At 47.0% G+C, this 22,013-nt stretch overlaps 1 protein-coding gene across 1 annotated transcript; it reads left to right on the top strand.

Annotated features, from left to right (window-relative positions):
• The first annotated feature begins 799 nt into the window (after positions 1-799).
• Positions 800-21,011, top strand: LOC137428620 (uncharacterized). The gene is made up of 5 exons (XM_078777291.1): positions 800-1,887; positions 7,333-7,395; positions 9,413-9,475; positions 19,397-19,540; positions 20,992-21,011. The coding sequence occupies exons 1-5, from the start codon at positions 1,722-1,724 to the stop codon at positions 21,009-21,011; spliced, it is 456 nt and encodes a 151-aa protein (XP_078633417.1). The 5' UTR covers positions 800-1,721.
• The last annotated feature ends 1,002 nt before the right edge of the window (positions 21,012-22,013 follow it).

The following is a 22,013-nucleotide window of genomic DNA, read 5'->3' as shown; positions in this document are numbered from 1 at the left end:
GTCCCGGCTGGCTCTCCCAGTCACCGCTCTCCCCCGTTCCGGCTCTCCCCCGTCCTGGCTCTTCCAGTCAGCTCGCCCCGTCCTGGCTTTCCCAGTCCCGGCTCTCCCCCGTCCCGGCTCTTCCAGTCTCAGCTCGCCCCGTCCTGGCTCTCCCAGTCCCGGCCCTCCCTGTCCCAGCTCTCCCTGTCCCAGCTCTCCCAGTCCCGGCACTCCCCATCACGGCTGGTTCTCCCAGTCACGGCTCTCCCATTCCCGTCTCTCCCCGTGACTCTGGCTCTCCCCCGTCCCGGCTATTCCAGTCTCGGCTCTCCTAGTCTCAGCTCGCCCCGTCCTGGCTCTTCCAGTCCCGGCCCTCCCTGTCCCGGCTTTCCCTGTCCCAACTCTCCCAGTCCAGGCTGGCTCTCCCAGTCACGGCTCTCCCTGTCCCGGCTCTCTCAGTTCCGGCTCTCCCATCCTGTCTCTCCCTGTCCCAGCTCTTCCAGTCCCGGCTCTCCCAGTCCCGTCTCTCCCAGTCCCGGCTCTCATCGTCCCGGCTCTCCCAGTCCCGGCTCTCCCAGTCCCGGCTCTGACCGTCCCGGCTTTCCCCCGTCCCGTCTCTCCCCCGTCCCGTCTCTCCCACTCCCGTCTCTCACCGTCCCGTCTCTCACCGTACCGGCTCTCCCAGTCCCGGCTCTCCCAGTTCCGGCTCTCCCCGTCCCGTCTCTCACCGTCCCGTCTCTCCCCGTCCCCTCTCTCACCGTCCCGTCTCTCCCCGTCCCGTCTCTCCACGTCCCGTCTCTCCACGTCCCGTCTCTCCACGTCCCTTCTCTCCCAGTCACATTAATACTAATTACCAGGATGTCCGAAGGAGGAACCAATAAGGTGTTCGTGATGGTTGCAAAGGAGGTGAAGCTTAACAACGGACCACCGCGAGATGCGTCACGATGGACACGATTGTGACGTCACAATGGGACAACAATGCGCTCACAAAGGTAGGTCCAACAAACAATGTATTTCATCTGAAATGTAATTAAATTGATTGTTTCTGTCCCGGAAACAGATTGCCCCCCCCCCCCCCAAACCTCAAATAAATCTCTAATTTCTCAGGTAATGACGTCACTAACGTGTACAAAGTTATGCTCCTGCACCAGAGTTCCACCAAATCCTCCAGACACGATTTGTATCACGAGGGGATTTTGCTACATCTATTTATTACGTATGAAAATATCGCCGAAATATTTACACCTCTTCTCCCTTAATCACCAACCTTCACCTCCACCTGTGTGCTCCATATATTAATTACACTTTCATTGTGTACAGGGGGTTAGGAGAGATTAGTGTACATTTACATGGAATATAAGGACAGGAAGCAATAGATTAATAGACATGTGGTACACGGGATTTGAACCTGGGTTCCTCCTATTCATGTGACTCCTGGGATTCACATGAAAACATAAACAAGAAAACATGGCGGAACCTCTTTGTAAACTCTTAATAATATGAAACAGGACGAAATAGTCCGACAGTACGAGGACAGGAACCGGAAGGTCGTTGTTAAACTTGTTTAAAGATCTCGAAAACGAACATCGTCACTCACGAGCCCAGGTGACATTAGGGGCGTGGTCTACGGAGATCCAAGAAGCGCTGGACACCGACACGTCATTATAGATAAAGAAGAAGATCCAACAGAAGAAGAGCATGTGTGTCTCTGTTTCGCTGTCCCTCAGTTCTGTGGTAACGGAATGAATTGTCCCGAAGTTATGAACTCCGAGCTGTGTGAGATGAACCGAGATATTTCCGTTGAGGAACACAAGGTGAACCCTTTGGGATCCACGAGGGTCTCCGATGGGAGGAACCTGCTAGGTCCAGGAGAATCTCCCGCGGATAAGCCTAAGGAGTTCGGACCCGGTACGTGACGTTCTTGTTCCTGTGTGGATTCCGTACTGTGCACTATGTACGTCAATAGTTTATGTGGGAATGAAACCATGTACGGATATCTGGTTCCCAGACCAGTACTGGAACCAAGTAACTGCTTCAAAACAGCAAATACCACAAGCGGCAAACTTGATTGGTCGTGATGACGTAAAAATGCTGTAATATTTTGACTAATGCTAAATGGAGAAGGTTTGAAAATGTCAAAAAGTCTATTTGTGTTCTACACTGCAGTGTTCAATTACATGATTCAATTGAAATGTAATATCTTAAAGATCACCGAAAAAAAATGCCAGAAGTTTTACCACCGTTGATACCGCGTCTATTACACCACCTTATTTAATCGGTACGTTCGCTCTTCTTCCCTGTTGTTTGTGTCCATGTTAACTTCCTCAAAAACAGTACGTTTGCTGTTTTTAAAATAATTTTCAATTTTGTTTAACTGCCCAACAGGTAGACAGAGTAAAAACAAGAATGACCGCTCAGTCCTCACAACCTGCGACATAATTCCCCCTGACAACCTCCATCTGAAAGGAAAGGGGTATTTTGCCCTCGTTAGGGTTGGGTGTTTCTATTGATGGTGATGATGATGGTGTGAGTTGTCGTTTTCGACGATTTTCTTCCCTTCGTTGGCGTGGGATGGCTGTATAGTCCAATGCAGGACCCATGGCGTCGACCACAAACATCGCAGGTATAGACTGCTCCGTCTTTCCTGGTGGAGGATACAGAGACCTAAGTTTCCATGGGTCCATGTTCTATTGTTTGTCAACACCATGAACATGTTGGAAGTATTCGCCTTCCCACAGATTGAAGACCTGCAACCCAATATCATTTTTCGACAGGAAGGCGCTTCCCCCTTATTGGGCCTTTGTCATCCGAGCCGTCCTGAATGAAAAATTTCCAGGTCGCTGGATTGTCTGAGACGGACCGACCGCCTGGCCCCCACTATCACCAGACATAACCCCCTTGAATTTTTTTTCCTGTGGGGGTTTTTCAAAAATGTTGTCTGCAGCACCAAGGTGGCAAACCTGCAGAATCTTCGTTCTCGGATCACAGGTGCATGAACATTGGTGGACGCAAACATGCTGAGCTGAACATGGCAACAACTCTTGTTCCGATTGAAGAGTATTGATGATGTGCCCAAAACTTTGAGTTTCTATATTATATAAACCAAATGGGTATCGTTGTATCATTTGTGGTTCTAAATATATTGCTGCGGTTTTGAGATTGGCACATTGAAGTCAATAAATGTTAAAGGTTTGCCCCCTATAGTTAGTCACACGAGCAACATATAGGCCCATTTGTAGTATAGCTATGTCTTAGTATGTGTAAGAATAGGCCATTTCCTCTCTTAGTACCTGCGGTGTGTAAAGGCAGGAGAATAGGCCCTACGATCATTTTGCTCCGACCTCCATTCGACCTCTATGGGCGCAATCCATCCCGCGCCCCATTTGGCTGTCCACTCGTCAAGTTAACACGAGGCAGGGCCTCGAAAGGTGAAGGAGGGTTGAGCTCGGCACGGCAGCAGTGGGGACGGTAAGAATGAACCAGCCAATCAGAGCTCGAGGGGAATGGTGTGAGAGGGCGTGGTGAAGAGCGTCTGGTGAGTTCCAGAGGGTTCAAAGGGCGTGGCATATATAACCCGATGCGAAAAGCCCTCGGAAGGACTTGCAGAGAGGGAGCTTGATAACAGAACTCGCAGGGAAGGACTTGGAGAGAGGGAGCTTGATAACAGGGCTCGCGGAGGGAAGGACTTGAGAGTTATCGAGGGAGGTGCGCTGAGCTGGTGCGGAGTTTATGAGAGGATTCTAAGGAGACGCGCTAGGAAAGGATCCTTCGCACTGTATGAACTTTGTTACGTGGAATACGTGGGCACAGACAGGGCGTTGATAACACGCGGTTCGGCCAAAGCGAGTGAACGCGGCTGAGTAACCGCCAGCCACGCAAAGTCCGCCCTCTACCGTTCGCCCCGAGATTACCCGCTTTGTTCGAGCGACACGATACGAGTCCCTGCCTTCGCCTACCTTCATCTTCGCGGAACGTGCCGGGGACCATGGAGAGTGAGACGGGGTCGATCCTGGATGCCCACCGCAGCGCTGGTGAACAGCATCCTGCCCATCTGCAATCCCCGTGTGAGTGTGTGTCAGACGGGCCCGTTGTCCTGGGGTATTAAGTATAAGACTGTATAAGGATTGCTCTGTGTCTCTTCCTCCCGTGCTGTAAATACGTGCGTAATAATTAAACCAATTTGTTCTTCCTTTTCGTTCCAATTCGATCGCCTTTGTGATTTCTCCATTGACTAAGCGTGGTACGAATAAGATCGCTCCAATCGGGTCTAGTAATGATAAATAGCGCTGATCACGTGTACGTAAACCGCTCGGCGTATCACCATCACACGTGGTTAGGGCGAGGCTTATTCCCTCGCTTCCAGGGCAGCGCTAGTACTTAGGTAACAGCGAATTTGGTCCCGAAACCCTATTTAGCGCTGTCCGGAAGGGACGTAATAGGTCTCGGGTCGTGCCAGGTCGGTAAAGACAAGGGGATTAATCCCCCCTTGATAAGGGGAGAAGGCCGGCAACAGATCCGCAACAATATTAACAACCAAAGTTGTCTGAGACTATTTGGAACAGCCTGTACAACCTTACCTCATATCAGTGGAAACAGTGAAGAGGTCTGACAAAGCAAAGGAGGAGGTTAGATGAGCAGAAGGTAAGGTAGATGGTAATAAGGGAGGTGGTCAGAATTACAAAAGGAGATTTTTATTTTTGTATACAAAGTCGAGGCTCGTGTAAGGGTTAACACATAAAACACAAAAACATAAACAGAAACACACATGAAACATCATAAAGGGAGGGGGAGAGAGAGAGGGAGGCACAACAATAGTGGAGAACAGGGACATCAGGAGATCTGTTGATGGGAGTTGGCTGGGGCGGGGTACACAGGATAAACAAGATGGGCACTATAAGAACCTTCTTTTTTCTTTCTTTTTTTTGTGTACAAAGTCAAGGCTCGTGTAATGATTAACACATAAAACACAAAAACATAAACAGAAACACACATGAAACATAATAAAGGGAGCGGGAGACAAGAGGGGGGAGAGAGAGGGAAGCACAGACGACTTCAGCTGTCATCATGCCAGCTGGCTGGGTGTGGGTTCATCTCTCACCAGCCATGGCATCTCAGCAAAGGACTTCTGCGACTCATTGGGACTGACACAATCTGTCAATTTCCCGACTCGGATCTCATTCAATGGAGTATCTTCTCTTCTGGACTTGGTTATGACAAACTTCCATGCCAATGTCTGCTGCTCTTTTTCTGCCCCAATCGGTTCTTCTGATCATGTGCTTGTTAAAGTGGACATCTCTCTGGCCATTCTCAGAGAGCCTCCTCAGCCTAGATGAGTCTGGCATTTCTCTCAAGCCGACTGGCATGGTCTTCAGAAGTTGGTCAGAAGAAGTTGGTCCATGTTGTCAGACAGTGAGATGTAAATTGAGTCATCACTGTTTGGTGGACGGTACAGAACACATATGAACAAAGGTGGATGGGAAGCCGTATCCAGAGGAACTCATGGGGTTTGGGAGGTAAAATAGCAGTGTACGGAGAGTGAGGAAGAGAGTTTTTGATAAGGAGAGCAACTCCACCATCAGGACGAGGCTCAGGTCTATCATACCGGAGGAGGGAGTAACCAGGAAGAGATATTAAGGAATCGGAGACATCTTGAAGGAGGAAAGTTTCTGTTAAGCAGATTAAGTCTGGATTGTCAGAAGCAACCTGTATGGAGAGATCAGTCAGGTTTGAGCAAATACCCCAGATGTTTGAGGTCCATACCGTTAATGAAGAGGGAGGGGGAGCATCAGATACAGGAGAGGGGAAGGGAGGGGTTGGGAAAGATGAGGGTGGAGAGGGGAGGTAGGGAGAGCACCTTGTATCTTACAAAAGGAGATAAAGTTGTTAACCAAACATTTTGCATCTTATCTTGTAGAATTCTATTGTTTGTCTTTGTTTGAACCAATCAGTATGTTTTGTGTTAATAATATATGAAGAGTAATTAATGTCAAAAGGTGATGTCAACTACTCATTTTATCAATCATTGACCAACGGGGCAGGTCATTGGATCTACATTTTCAAACATAATGTTGTGGTTTTGGAAAAAGTGCAGCTCAGGGGAGAACATCGATGTTCACTATAGGAATCCCAAGATGGATATTTCTTTGTCGATGTAAAAGTAGACCTTTGCCCATCATCAAGTGGGTTTCGGGAATGGGAACATGCGTTGTTGTTATTTAGTCTATGTATTCCCGGTGTGGTGTCTCTCCATTTCCAACTATCTCTCTCTTTCAAATCTACATTCGGTCCGTGCTTCAATCCATTCGGTCCGTTCTAGCAATCTTATCTTCAATTCCCATTAGGTCTGGGCTTTAACCAATTCGGTCCATTCCAGCAATGTTATCTTCACTCTTGATTTGTTGTTACCCAAAGCACCTTTTCAATTACGCCAAACGCAAGGAGCATGAAGGCTGGGTCTTTCAGGCATGGCAGGTGCTGCACGGGGAACCGGAGCGCCTGCTTGAAGGTTGGCCTGCTGGAACGAACCAAGCACTAGTGGTGTTGGGTCAACGACAAGCTACACTAGGTCCAGAGTGAGGCGAGGGTGCAGTGACGCCACTCCGACATGAGCAATCCATCGTCCCCTTCTCATAACTCCCTCTGCTTGCCCACATTTTTGGCCCCATCCAGCCTCGCCAGTCTGGGTGTGAGCTTGGAGTCGTCCCTCGACTCCAAACTGCCTCTTTTGTTCTGTTATTCTTTCTTTTCTCCTTATTGCGGAATGAAAGTAGGTACCTTGTCTCTGTTTGTGTTTAGGTCCTATAGCGATACGACCTAAGGATAAGTCTGCTCTTTTTGTGTGTTTTTACCATGAGCAAATTCTATTGTGCATTTTCTATCTGCTTCGTTCTCGTCCTTTCTTCAATTGATAGGACATAAGGGTGTACGTAGTGGATAGCCGGGAGTTCTGCCCCATTGTTTCGCTTCGGTAGTGTTTCGCCTGCTTTCACTCATGGTTTGCTCGGCCGTAGTAGTAATGGTACTTGGAAGACGCGTGAACGTTGAGGGTGCGGTCCTTAGTTGAGGTCATTGGGTCACCAGCAGGTAAGATGACATAAAGGTGAGGGGACCTTGTTAGGCCCAATTATTCCAACGTCAGCAATTGCTTAACAACCCGTCGGGCCGCAGTTAGTCAGGGAGCAGGTCTGAGGAACCCCCTTGTGATAAACCCTGATCCCCATTTCCGCAACAATATTTTAAATAAGTATTTTTCGGAGATTGAAAAGCAAACACTTCATGAACATTTAGTGTGAAAACGACTTTGTTTAGAAATGTTCCTTAAAATTGAGTTTGAGTGCGATGTTTTATTTTCAGATGTTATTTTGGCTGTGAAGGTGGAATCTGAGTTTCAGGACGAGTCCTCCACGCTAGACAAAGGTATGAATGACAACAATCTTCATGTTATAGTTCTACTTCCTAATTCACTACTATAACACGGAAACACTTTGTTTTTTTTGTTTTTTGCATACAAAATCGACGCTCGTGAAAGAGCTAACATTTATCACACACAAAAAATCAAACAGACAAACAAAGTATATAATAAGGGGAGCGGTAGACAAGATGGGAAGAAGGGGAAGCACACAACCACAACATTTGAGAGCAGGGACATCGAGAGATCTGTGGGAGGGAGAGGGCTTGGGGGGGAGGCGGCGTGGGAAGGTGGGAAGGGGGGGGGGGTGGTGGGAGAAGTATAAAACACAAGGACACTGCAAGGACTTCCAGGAAAGAAGTTGGTATTTCAAAAAAGTGGATCTGGGGTGAAATTAGCAGGGGCAGAAAAGATCAAGGTTTTGGATGGGGGAAGATAAGAGATGGTGGTGAACAGCTGTTTTAAAGACCTGGAGGGAGGAGTGGGATTGAAGAGAGTGAGGGAGTTTGTTCCAGAGGCAGGAGAAAAGAGGAATGAAAGAGTGAAGGTGAGCAGAGAGTCTTGATTTTGGCAGTTTAACCATAAGAGGGTTGCAGGCAGATCTTGTGCGACCTGTAGGAATATTGGGGGGACAGAGCCCAGAGAGAGCTGGGCGAGCAAGGCCGGAGAGGAGTCGGTAGAAGAAAGAAAGACCACCAACCTGCCTGCGGTGAGTGAGTGAAAGGCCCTCAGAGATAGCTTCATCGCGGGAGATTCCAATAATTCTGAAAGCTTTGGTTTCAACAGCGTGAAGCCAAGCTAGGTGTGAAGCAGGAGCACCGGCCCATAGGGGAGAACAGTATTCCATTGAGCTGCGGATGAAAGCCTTGTATGTGATGAGGAGCTCAGGTGTGCCTAGGAAGGACTTCGCACGTCGGAGGATGCCCAGTCGGCGACTGGCTTTGGAGGCCAGATGAATTCCTGTCTCTCATCTCTGCTGTGCTAACAAGGAAATAAATAATAGTAGTTTTTCACATAAATAAATGTATTTATTGTTGTATATATTTTTTTGCACTTGCATCGTATGTTTTTTGTGGCCCCCTCTGGAGTTTGGGCCCTGGACAAATGTCCCGTTGGTCCTCCCCTAAATCCGGCCTTGATCAGCGCAATTGAGGGGACACGACACCATTGGCGGAGGAAGAAAAATACCGATCGGAAGAAGAATACGAACCCGCATCGCGGTGGAAAATACCACGTAAAAGTGAGACCAATCCCATTTAAACATAGAACGGTGTACAGAAAATTATACGTGGAACTTTGAAACTGCGTCAGTCAAACCCTTGTAAAAAAGAAAGAAAAAAAAAGGATAAATACGACTGCATTGTTGAGGCGAGATGTGATTGTAAAAGTTGGGTAGAGTCAAAAAATTGACGAGTGTTATTATTGTTGTTCGTTTTCCAACCCATAGAAAGATTGTGAGTGTTATGGGAAGTTGTGGGTATCGAACAGTTTGTATTGTGCAGTTTCTAGTTCCCTCTCGATATAGAACCATCTCGCATCAATGAGTGGTTTCCAAGAGAGGAGGGACTTTTGTTCATGTTCGTGAATTCCAGAAGTCGAAGAACAAAGCTGAGCTGAGAGAATGTTGCTATGTGCTGTAGAGTCGAGTAGAGTAGAGCAGAACAGGGTGCAGTAGACATGCCCACGTGTTTGTGTATCGCTTGTGTTTTAATCTTTGTAATAAACAAGTTTGAGCTCCACTCTTCTGACTGTTGGAGGTCAATCAATCAATAAACCTTGAATTTTATGACACAGTGAATCGGATACTTGTTACGTCTCCCAACGTTCATGTAACTGTCGACTTGATCAATTATTTATTGCTAAAAATATAAATCCCAGATATGTTATCCTGCTGTACTCGCAGATATATGATACAAGGTAGCTGGAAAAATGCAAATACAAGAAAGTTAAACCTTCATATATGCCAAGGCTTCAATTCGTCTTAAAAATTATTCTTTTTTTTGAAGAATATTTTTCTTTTTTCAGATTTGATTGTGAAAGTGAAGGTGGAATCTGAGCTTGAGGATGATTCAATATCTCAAGAGAAAGGTCTGAACCACATCAACATTCCACTTGTTCCAGTTAGAGACAGTTATGTGTGTGCATTGTTATGGATTCGTCACTTCCGTTGTGGTGTGCATCCACTGTAAATATTTCTGATTCCATGTACTATTATTGTGTTCAAAAGGTTTATTGTTCATGAACTGTTTTCAAAAGGTAAAAAAGTTAATGTTAAAAGAAATAGGAAACCGGATCGGGAACCGGACAACGAAGAGGAAGAAGAGGAAAAAAAAGGGCGGAGCGAATGAGTCGGACGAGAAAGCCGAGTTGCTCCGGGTTCTGAAGCGAACGTTGGCGAGCCAGAGTCACTAGCGAACTTTCGGGTTTCCGGGAAAGGGATTCCTACGACAGAGTTGTCATCGCTGTGACCGGTCAACCTGCGTGTCAGGTTTTGCGATCGATTCAGGAGAGAATCATCGCCGTGCCGTGCGCCACGAGACCGGGTCGTCGGCCATTTTGACTCGCGCAGGACTTGTGCTTCGCTCGCGGTTTCGTCTCTATTTGACCATCTCCACCGCATTCAGACGTCGATCTGGGGCGTGTGTGTGACGTGGCTTTTTGAAGGTTACTTCGTCCATATCCGAGGGTGTGATCTCTCAGTCGCCTGTAGGGCGCCTTTGGATTTCCCAGTCACCTTGAGGGCGCCTTTGTACAGCTTCGGCTGTGTGAATGTACTGTACGTGCCATCCGCACGGGATTCTGGTCTCGATTGGACATCGTTCTGGCGATCGCTGGAGCGAATCAACTTCGTCTTGAAGCCGGGAATAAAAGACATTGGGGAATGTTCTTGTTTCACTCACTTGGAGCACAGTGAGTTATAATATTACAAAACTGATGGTACCATCATAGGACATATTCATTGTACTTTTGAATACTATTGTGTTGTACTGTTATTCTTGTGTGATCTTAATACAATATTTGTTTGTGAGTAACAATTGGGGTGGCTTCTCCGTTGATCTTTGACACACAGAATAACACATTTTTCTGCCGTGACTCCTCTCAGGGCTCGGAGGTACACCGTGACCAGGGGGTCGGGGAGGAGCACGTAACAGAAATTGGGGGCTCGTCCAATTGTCTCGGGGGCTCGAAATTGGGTCTTCATCCGGGATTAAAATCCCTAATAACATTCGTCTGGGATAGAATTCCCTAACATTCCCAAAATTCCCAAATTTGGAATTTTTCTAAAATTCCCAAATTTTTCAAAAAATTTGGAAATTTTTGTGTGAAGGTTAACAGGTGTTAACTGATAGTCACCATGGTGTTTGACGCAGAAACGTTTGCGGCGTCCCATAATGAGGCACAGTTCCAAGCGTTAAAAAAATCGGAACACTTGATATTGGCCAGACATTTTAACTTGGAGGTCCGAGTTAATATGAAGAAAGCAGAGATGCAGACATTGGTGGTAGAATCTCTGGTAGGACAAGGAACATGGACAGAGGTAGACTTGGATTGGTTACCCGAGGAAAAAGAAAATGTGGAGCTCCGGAAATTGGAGATGCAACTGCAGAGCCAGGAAAGGGTAAAAGCAGAGGAAAGGAAAGCAGAGGAGAGAAGAGCAGAGGGAAGGAGAGCTGAAGAAGAAAGAAGAGCAGGGGAAAGAGCAGAGGAAAGGAGAGCTGAAAGGGAGTTAAAGGAACGGGGCATGGATTATCAGAGGGAACTTAAACTCAAGGAGCTGTAATTAATGGGAAAACGGGGAGAAGTCGTATCCATGCCGGCTGGTTCGACAACTAGTCAGAACACCTGGGATGTTCGTAGGCATGTGAGGCTGGTTCCACCCTCCAATGAAAAGGAGGTAGCCAAGTTTTTTTTTACACTTTGAGAAAGTGGCTCAAATGCTCAAATGGCCTGTGGGGTCCTGGACTATGTTAGTGCAAAGTGTTTTGGTGGGTAAAGCTCAAGATATATTTTCGGCTTTACCGATTGACCAATGTGTAGATTATGAGAAAGTGAAGAAAGCCATTCTCAAAGCCTATGAATTGGTCCCTGAAGCTTACCGGCAAAAATTCCGGAATGCCAGGAAGAGGGAGAGTGAGACCCATGTGGAGTTGGCCAGAATGAAGGAAACCATGTTTGATCGGTGGTGTGATTCGAAAGGGGTTGGGAAAGACTTCAAACTGTTGCGACAATTGATCTTGGTGGAGGAATTCCAACAGTGTGTCCACGAGGACATTAAAGTACATCTGGAGGAAAAGAAGGTACCAGAGTTGTATGAGGCAGCAACCGTGGCAGATGACAATGCCTTGACACATAGGATGCGGTTCTACAAACCTAACTTCCCGCCTAGAGTTCGCCAGGGGAGTTATGGTACATCTGGTGCGGAGAACGAATATTCATGGTGGCGGCCTAGAGATGACTATGAGGACAACTCTGATACCGCGACTTTTAGGGATCAGAAGACTACAGTTCCAAGACAGACTTATCTTCCGGGGGGCTTGAGGCAGACCACGAGTTTTCCCGCCGGGCCTACTTGCGCTTTTTGCAAGAAACCTGGACATTTGATGTCCCAATGTTATGCCCTGGAAAGGAAAAATCAGGAGCAGAGTCAGATTAGTACAACTCCGAATGCATTGGCAAATGTGAGAAATCGTCCTTGGAGGACAGTGCCTTGTGAAGGTTCCCATGCCAAAGTTACGGCAGCGCAGAATGACCTTGTTCAAGAGGGTTACAAACCTTTTATTTCAGAGGGGTTTGTGTCACTGGATGGAGACTTGACTAACCAGAGACCTGTTAGGATATTGAGGGACACAGGAGCACATCAATCTTTGATGCTTGAAGGCATTTTGCCATTGTCAGAGAAGACGGCAACTGGTGTTAGTGTTCTTTTACAGGGGGTTGGTGGCTGTGTTAAAGCTCCACTTCATGTCATCCATTTAAAGTCTGATTTGGTGTCAGGTCCGGTCACCGTAGGTTTACAAGCCACTCTACCTGTAGAGGGAATATCTTTTGTTATCGGGAATGATTTGGCCGGTGGTCAAGTTTCTGGTAACCCGATGTTTGTTGAAAAGCCTAGTATGGAAAATAACACCGCACAGGTAGAGCAGGAGATTCCGGGTATCTTTCCATCCTGTGCCGCGACTCGTGCTATGGGTAGGAAGCGCTCTGAAGAGAAGAGGAAGGTACTGACGTCACGCTTTGCACAGGCACGTCTTGTCAGGTACCCAAAAACTAAGTGTCAGCACACACAAGTCAGGGATGGAGGCAATGTTGGCAAGCTCTTTGTAGGTGGACTGAACTTCAAAACAAGGGAAGATGTTCTGGACTCTGTCTTTGGCAAATATGGACCGCTCTTGGAAGTGCGGCTGATAAAGGACAGGGAGACGCAAAATTCAAGAGGGTTTGGCTTTGTCACGTTTGAAAACACAAAGGATGGCAAAGATGCAGAAAAGGATTTGAAGGGCAAGGATTTGGATGGTCGGACCATAACAGTGGAGAAGGCAGGCCATGGGCGTCGAAGGGGCTACAGAGGAGGAAAACGTGGAGGTAGTTTCAGGGGTGGCTATGGCTCCCGGGGTGGGAGTAGTAGTTTTGGTGGTGGTCGCAGTCGAGATTACTATGGAGGCTCCCAGAGTTACGGCAGCTCCCAAAGGGACGATTACCAGGGTAGTGGCCGTAAAGGAGACCGCTATTCACGTGACTACAGTGAAAAGAGCTCCAACCGTGATTATTATGAAAGTTAGGAAGAGTTCGAAGCACTGAATGCTGCGGAGCAGCCGATCCAAGATTTCTACACGGATTAACCGTGAACTCCACGTTCCTAAAGGCGTCCATGTAGTGAATACTTCCAGGCCTCACCACCCAACCACCATGAAACCTGGCTCTCAGCTCGGCCTCCCTAAAAAAGTGCTATCGATTTGCTTTGTTTTGGATTTTTGATCACAACCCCTTAACCTTCATTCAAAAAATGTTTTTTCCTGCAAAGAAAGTTTTCACTATGTTCAAACTTTCTTTCTTGAGGGGGGGAAGTGTTACTGATTCGTCACTTCCGTTGTGGTGGTTTGCATCCACTGTAAATATTTCTGATTCCATGTACTATTATTGTGTTCAAAAGGTTTATTGTTCATGAACTGTTTTCAAAAGGTAAAAAAGTTAATGTTAAAAGAAATAGGAAACCGGATCGGGAACCGGACAACGAAGAGGAAGAAGAGGAAAAAAAAAGGGCGGAGCGAATGAGTCGGACAAGAAAGCCGAGTTGCTCCGGGTTCTGAAGCGAACGTTGGCGAGCCAGAGTCACTAGCGAACTTTCGGGTTTCCGGGAAAGGGATTCCTACGACAGAGTTGTCATCGCTGTGACCGGTCAACCTGCGTGTCAGGTTTTGCGATCGATTCAGGAGAGAATCATCGCCGTGCCGTGCGCCACGAGACCGGGTCGTCGGCCATTTTGACTCGCGCAGGACTTGTGCTTCGCTCGCGGTTTCGTCTCTATTTGACCATCTCCACCGCATTCAGACGTCGATCTGGGGCGTGTGTGTGACGTGGCTTTTTGAAGGTTACTTCGTCCATACCCGAAGGTGTGATCTCTCAGTCGCCTGTAGGGCGCCTTTGGGTTTCCCAGTCACCTTGAGGGCGCCTTTGTACAGCTTCGGCTGTGTGACTGTACTGTACGTGCCATCCGCACGGGATTCTGGTCTCGATTGGACATCGTTCTGGCGATCGCTGGAGCGAATCAACTTCGTCTTGAAGCCGGGAATAAAAGACATTGGGGAATGTTCTTGTTTCACTCACTTGGAGCACAGTGAGTTATAATATTACAAAACTGATGGTACCATCATAGGACATATTCATTGTACTTTTGAATACTATTGTGTTGTACTGTTATTCTTGTGTGATCTTAATACAATATTTGTTTGTGAGTAACAATTGGGGTGGCTTCTCCGTTGATCTTTGACACACAGAATAACACATTTTTCTGCCGTGACTCCTCTCGGGGCTCGGAGGTACACCGTGACCAGGGGGTCGGGGAGGAGCACGTAACAGAAATTGGGGGCTCGTCCAATTGTCTCGGGGGCTCGAAATTGGGTCTTCGTCCGGGATTAAAATCCCTAATAACATTCGTCTGGGATAGAATTCCCTAACATTCCCAAAATTCCCAAATTTGGAATTTTTCTAACATTCCCAAATTTTTCAAAAAATTTGGAAATTTTTGTGTGAAGGTTAACAGGTGTTAACTGATAGTCACCATGGTGTTTGACGCAGAAACGTTTGCGGCGTCCCATAATGAGGCACAGTTCCAAGCGTTAAAAAAATCGGAACACTTGATATTGGCCAGACATTTTAACTTGGAGGTCCGAGTTAATATGAAGAAAGCAGAGATGCAGACATTGGTGGTAGAATCTCTGGTGGGACAAGGAACATGGACAGAGGTAGACTTAGATTGGTTACCCGAGGAAAAAGAAAATGTGGAGCTCCGGAAATTGGAGATGCAACTGCAGAGCCAGGAAAGGGTAAAAGCAGAGGAAAGGAAAGCAGAGGAGAGAAGAGCAGAGGGAAGGAGAGCTGAAGAAGAAAGAAGAGCAGGGGAAAGAGCAGAGGAAAGGAGAGCTGAAAGGGAGTTAAAGGAACGGGGCATGGATTATCAGAGGGAACTTAAACTCAAGGAGCTGTAATTAATGGGAAAACGGGGAGAAGTCGTATCCATGCCGGCTGGTTCGACAACTAGTCAGAACACCTGGGATGTTGGTAGGCATGTGAGGCTGGTTCCACCCTCCAATGAAAAGGAGGTAGCCAAGTTTTTTTTTACACTTTGAGAAAGTGGCTCAAATGCTCAAATGGCCTGTGGGGTCCTGGACTATGTTAGTGCAAAGTGTTTTGGTGGGTAAAGCTCAAGATATATTTTCGGCTTTACCGATTGACCAATGTGTAGATTATGAGAAAGTGAAGAAAGCCATTCTCAAAGCCTATGAATTGGTCCCTGAAGCTTACCGGCAAAAATTCCGGAATGCCAGGAAGAGGGAGAGTGAGACCCATGTGGAGTTGGCCAGAATGAAGGAAACCATGTTTGATCGGTGGTGTGATTCGAAAGGGGTTGGGAAAGACTTCAAACTGTTGCGACAATTGATCTTGGTGGAGGAATTCCAACAGTGTGTCCACGAGGACATTAAAGTACATCTGGAGGAAAAGAAGGTACCAGAGTTGTATGAGGCAGCAACCGTGACAGATGACAATGCCTTGACACATAGGATGCGGTTCTACAAACCTAACTTCCCGCCTAGAGTTCGCCAGGGGAGTTATGGTACATCTGGTGCGGAGAACGAATATTCATGGTGGCGGCCTAGAGATGACTATGAGGACAACTCTGATACCGCGACTTTTAGGGATCAGAAGACTACAGTTCCAAGACAGACTTATCTTCCGGGGGGCTTGAGGCAGACCACGAGTTTTCCCGCCGGGCCTACTTGCGCTTTTTGCAAGAAACCTGGACATTTGATGTCCCAATGTTATGCCCTGGAAAGGAAAAATCAGGAGCAGAGTCAGATTAGTACAACTCCGAATGCATTGGCAAATGTGAGAAATCGTCCTTGGAGGACAGTGCCTTGTGAAGGTTCCCATGCCAAAGTTACGGCAGCGCAGAATGACCTTGCTCAAGAGGGTTACAAACCTTTTATTTCAGAGGGGTTTGTGTCACTGGATGGAGACTTGACTAACCAGAGACCTGTTAGGATATTGAGGGACACAGGAGCACATCAATCTTTGATGCTTGAAGGCATTTTGCCATTGTCAGAGAAGACGGCAACTGGTGTTAGTGTTCTTTTACAGGGGGTTGGTGGCTGTGTTAAAGCTCCACTTCATGTCATCCATTTAAAGTCTGATTTGGTGTCAGGTCCGGTCACCGTAGGTTTACAAGCCACTCTACCTGTAGAGGGAATATCTTTTGTTATCGGGAATGATTTGGCCGGTGGTCAAGTTTCTGGTAACCCGATGTTTGTTGAAAAGCCTAGTATGGAAAATAACACCGCACAGGTAGAGCAGGAGATTCCGGGTATCTTTCCATCCTGTGCCGCGACTCGTGCTATGGGTAGGAAGCGCTCTGAAGAGAAGAGGAAGGTACTGACGTCACGCTTTGCACAGGCACGTCTTGTCAGGTACCCAAAAACTAAGTGTCAGCACACACAAGTCAGGGATGGAGGCAATGTTGGCAAGCTCTTTGTAGGTGGACTGAACTTCAAAACAAGGGAAGATGTTCTGGACTCTGTCTTTGGCAAATATGGACCGCTCTTGGAAGTGCGGCTGATAAAGGACAGGGAGACGCAAAATTCAAGAGGGTTTGGCTTTGTCACGTTTGAAAACACAAAGGATGGCAAAGATGCAGAAAAGGATTTGAAGGGCAAGGATTTGGATGGTCGGACCATAACAGTGGAGAAGGCAGGCCATGGGCGTCGAAGGGGCTACAGAGGAGGAAAACGTGGAGGTAGTTTCAGGGGTGGCTATGGCTCCCGGGGTGGGAGTAGTAGTTTTGGTGGTGGTCGCAGTCGAGATTACTATGGAGGCTCCCAGAGTTACGGCAGCTCCCAAAGGGACGATTACCAGGGTAGTGGCCGTAAAGGAGACCGCTATTCACGTGACTACAGTGAAAAGAGCTCCAACCGTGATTATTATGAAAGTTAGGAAGAGTTCGAAGCACTGAATGCTGCGGAGCAGCCGATCCAAGATTTCTACACGGATTAACCGTGAACTCCACGTTCCTAAAGGCGTCCATGTAGTGAATACTTCCAGGCCTCACCACCCAACCACCATGAAACCTGGCTCTCAGCTCGGCCTCCCTAAAAAAGTGCTATCGATTTGCTTTGTTTTGGATTTTTGATCACAACCCCTTAACCTTCATTCAAAAAATGTTTTTTCCTGCAAAGAAAGTTTTCACTATGTTCAAACTTTCTTTCTTGAGGGGGGGAAGTGTTACTGATTCGTCACTTCCGTTGTGGTGGTTTGCATCCACTGTAAATATTTCTGATTCCATGTACTATTATTGTGTTCAAAAGGTTTATTGTTCATGAACTGTTTTCAAAAGGTAAAAAAGTAAATGTTAAAAGAAACAGGAAACCGGATCGGGAACCGGACAACAAAGAGGAAGAAGAGAAAAAAAAAAGGGCGGAGCGAATGAGTCGGACAAGAAAGCCGAGTTGCTCCGGGTTCTGAAGCGAACGTTGGTGAGCCAGAGTCACGAGCAAACTTTCGGGTTTCCGGGAAAGGGATTCCTACGACAGAATTGTCATCCCTGTGACCGGTCAACCTGCGTGTCAGGTTTTGCGATCGATTCAGGAGAGAATCATCGCCGTGCCGTGTGCCACGAGACCGGGTCGTCGGCCATTTTGACTCGTGCAGGACTTGTGCTTCGCTCGCGGTTTCGTCTCTTTTTGACCATCTCCACCGCATTCAGACGTCGATCTGGGGCATGTGTGTGACGTGGCTTTTTGAAGGTTACTTCGTCGATACCCGAGGGTGTGATCTCTCAGTCGCCTATAGGGCGCCTTTGGATTTCCCAGTCGCCTTGAGGGCGCCTTTGTACAGCTTCGGCTGTGTGACTGTACTGTACGTGCCATCCGCACGGGATTCTGGTCTCAATTGGACATCGTTCTGGCGATCGTTGGAGCGAAGCAACTTCGTCTTGAAGCCGGGAATAAGAGACATTGGGGAATGTTCTTGTTTCACTCACTTGGAGCACAGTGAGTTATATATTACAAAACTGATTGTACCATCATAGGACATATTGATTGTACTTTTGAATACGATTGTGTTGTACTGTTATTCTTGTGTGATCTTAATACAATATTTGTTTGTGATTAACAATTGGGGTGGCTTCTCCATTGATCTTTGACACACAGAATAACACATTTTTCTGCCGTGACTCCTCTCGGGGCTCGGAGGTACACCGTGACCAGGGGGTCAGGGAGGAGCACGTAACAGCATGTACATACTGACATTGTAAGTACTAGGGCATGCCCGTACCGTACTATATATATGCCCGTACTATATATCTATCTAAAATTATATCCCCCCCCTCTATTTACATGAAATGGTTTGGTCCATTCGCAACGCCAAAGCGAACGGCGAACGGCTTGCGAGTACAGTGACAATCCCCCCCCTCTATTTACATGAAATGGTTTCGTCCATTCGCAACGACCACAGAACCCCCCCCCCCCCTCTATTTACATGGAATGGTTTGGTCCATTCGCAACGCCGGCACACGCGATCGTTCGCTGCTCTCTGATTGGTTGAATCGTTTTTTGGACATAGCTCGGTAAGTAATTGTCCGATTAATATGAAACCTTGAAAAGGCACATCCTCGGGTCCCCAGCAATATACCTGGCAAGTTAAAAGTATATCGGACCCGTGGTTGTCGAGAAACAGCGGTCACAGACAAACGTACAAACGTACAAACGTACAGACAGAGATTACTGGAATTATAGATAGATGGAGATTATTCTCTGGAGAGATGATGTTGTATTTTTATTTAGCTCCCAAAGTCATTCAAAGACCCGGCCCATGAATAATGGATTCCCTTCTGCACATTGAAGCATCACAATATACGTTTGACATGTTCCGGGTAAACTTACTGAGAGTATACCTGTATCCATCATGTTCACCGAGTGCATCCTCCGCTACCTTTCATTCTTCCTCGCGTCCCTTACTTGTCCAAGTCATCCTCTGTTTTTGCGATACTTGAATTTGCTTTTGAGGCCAAAATACGAGACTCCAATCACGATGATGAACACTGGCAAGGACACCCTATCTTTTCAGATGTACGAGTGTTTTTTTTTTGGATAACCTCCCCTCTTTGGTTATCTCGAAAAATGAGTTTCTGTTGGAAACCCTGTGCATTTCTCCCCATGACGTATCACGATTGTTTTTTGTTTAGATTTGCTTGTTTTCCCCTTCCTCTATTGTAATGAACTGTTGTCACATGGTTTGCAGGTGATGCTCAAGTGGTGAAGTCAGAAACTTTCCAAAATAACCTTCTTCAGACATCCCAGGATGCTTTGAGCAATGATCATGTAAAGCAGGAAACATGTGATTCTCCACCCACGAAGCCAATCAAAGATGCTCATCTGCTCGAAGGTAAGCCGGGCTCTCAATATATCACATCGCATTGTGTTTACTTGTTTAGTTCATTATTTCACGATGAAATAATTTTGTTATAAATCCTGCAGAATGACTGGTTCATTTAAATTGTTTTCACTCAAATGTCTTGTTTATGTGAACCAGACAAGGATCCGTTACATTTAAAATAGCCAAAAACATTCTGCGCTTTGTATTTTTGGTCTTAATTCGTGATTTTTTTTTTCTTGTATACATAATCGAGGCTCGTGAAAGAGCTAACATTTATCACACAAACAAATCAAACAGACAAACAAACAAAGTATATAAAAAGGGGAGCGGTAGACAAGATGGGGAGAGAAGGGAAATCACATCAACAACATTTGAGAGCAGGGACATCCGGAATGTGTGTGAGGGAGAGGGCTTGGGGGGAGGCGGCGTGGGAAGGGGGGTGGGGGGTGGGAGAAGTATAAACACAAGGACACCAAGGACTTCCAGGAAAGAAGTTGGTATTTCAAAAAAGTGGATTTGGGGTGAAATTAGCGGGGGTAGAAAAGATCAAGGTTTTGGATGGGGGAAGATAAGAGATGGTGGTGAACAGCTGTTTTAAAGACCTGGAGGGAGGAGTGGGATTGAAGAGAGTGAGGGAGTTTGTTTCAGAGGTGGGAGAAAAGAGGAATGAAGGAGTGAAGGTGAGCAGAGAGTTGATTTTGGCAGTTTAACCATAAGAGGGTTGCAGGCAGATCTTGTGCGACCTGTAGGAATATTTGGGGGACAGAGCCCAGAGAGAGCTGGAGGAGCAAGGCCGGAGAGGAGTCAGTAGAAGACAGAAAGACCACCAACCTGCCTGCGGTGAGTGAGTGAAAGGCCCTCGGAGTTAGCTTCATCGTGGGAGATTCCAATGATTCTGAACGCTTTGGTTTCAACAGCGTAAAGACGAGCTAGGTGTGAGGCAGGAAGGCCAGCCCAGAGGGGAGAGCAGTATTCCATTGAGCTGCGGATGAAAGCTTTGTATGTAGTGAGGAGCTCAGGTGTGCCAAGGAAGGACTTCGCACGACGGAGGATGCCCAGTCGGCGACTGGCTTTGGAGGCCAGATTTGAAATGTGGTTTTCCCTGAAAGATCATGGCAGATAGTGAGACCCAAAAGCTTGAGTGACAGAACTTCTTGGAGAGGATTATTCAGAAAGTGGATGGGAGGGTTGTCCAGTCGGTCTTTTTGGAGAGACATCGTAAGAGTGTGGGATTTGTCAGGATTGAATTGATTTGTCAGGATTGATTAAATAATTGTTTAATTAATTTTTTTTAAGTTACAGATTTTGATGAAACACTTTTGGTTTAGGTATTCTAATAGCCAATTGATTAAGAAATTAATTATTGCGTGATTATTATTTATTTATTTTAATTACGCAAGCAATCAAATCAATTAATTATACACCTTTCCCTCCTAATACTGCCTCTGTGTGCTGCACAGCGACAAAGCCAGGCGCCTAAGGCGCCCCGGCAATGCCACGCGCTGGAGGATATTGTTACGTTTTTGGGCGGTAGGCAATACCTTAGTCCAGGTAGAATTGCATCGGGAATGTGCTCCGACTGTCGTGAAAAAGAAGAAACCCTCATGTATCACAAGTAGGGATCTGGTGGACCGTATGTCGTGGAAGAGCGAATCTTCGTTCCCATCACGAGGGGTGGGGTTATGTTAATTAGTTTGGGATTAATGGTAAATCCCCTGTATGTAATGGCCTCTGTTATTTTTCCTCTGTTCATTATGACACATGCAGCACACACACCTAGCTAGGAAATCGCGTATTAATAACCCTGAATAAAAAACGAACCAGAAGCAGGACATTGAGCACTACCGCTGATAACGCCGACCTGATGAGCACACATCATTCAGGCAGGCTGTGGGGCCACGCCCCGAAGAGCAGTGATTGGTCTGGGATTGATTGGCGCAAAGACGGCTAAGATGGGATTGGTGGAGCAGGCACGGATGACGTCAGAGCCCCGAGTATAAAATAAATCTCTCCCCGACATTTTGTCCTATTGGCTTTCCCTCACTCTCTTGAGTCCTGGCTTTGTTGGTGAATGGTCGCCTAAAAGCTCTCTGCCTCGGGATTCCATAGCAAACTCTTTTTCTCCTCTTGGTTTCCGCTCTTCTTCTTTGTCTCTCGAGTCCTGGCTTTGACGACGAATCGCTCTCCTTCGTCTTCTCGTGGCTGGCTCTGATCTTCTGGCTTTGGCGGTGAACGGTCACGATTTAATATTTCGCTCTGCTTTGGGAGTTCACGGCGAGTGGTCGGTGTTCGTGGCACTCTTGCGCTGGGAGACGTGGTGTTGGTGTTGGTGAATGAGATCGTGAGGACAAGCACGGCTGGAAGAGCGAGCTGCGCACCAAGGTCGTTCCCGCGGAAAGACTTCGCGCCAACGAGCGCATTTTCGTGCGCAAGGACATGATCTCGTGAGATCTCGCGAGATCTTTCTCGGCGAGGTCACGTC

Source organism: Myxine glutinosa, chromosome 5 (assembly GCF_964187855.1).
Source record: "Myxine glutinosa chromosome 5, kmMyxGlut1.1, whole genome shotgun sequence".
Taxonomy (NCBI): Eukaryota; Metazoa; Chordata; class Myxini; order Myxiniformes; family Myxinidae; genus Myxine; species Myxine glutinosa.
This window is presented reverse-complemented; position numbering and strand designations above follow the sequence as displayed.

Bases quoted from the DNA above. Each gene is read 5' to 3' on its own strand.
- LOC137428620 (XM_078777291.1), top strand. From the start codon at position 1,722: ATGAATTGTCCCGAAGTTATGAACTCCGAGCTGTGTGAGATGAACCGA. The intron at 1,888-7,332 runs GTACGTGACGTT...TTTTATTTTCAG, and splicing joins GCCTAAGGAGTTCGGACCCG to ATGTTATTTTGGCTGTGAAG. The intron at 19,541-20,991 runs GTAAGCCGGGCT...TGTGCTGCACAG, and splicing joins AGATGCTCATCTGCTCGAAG to CGACAAAGCCAGGCGCCTAA.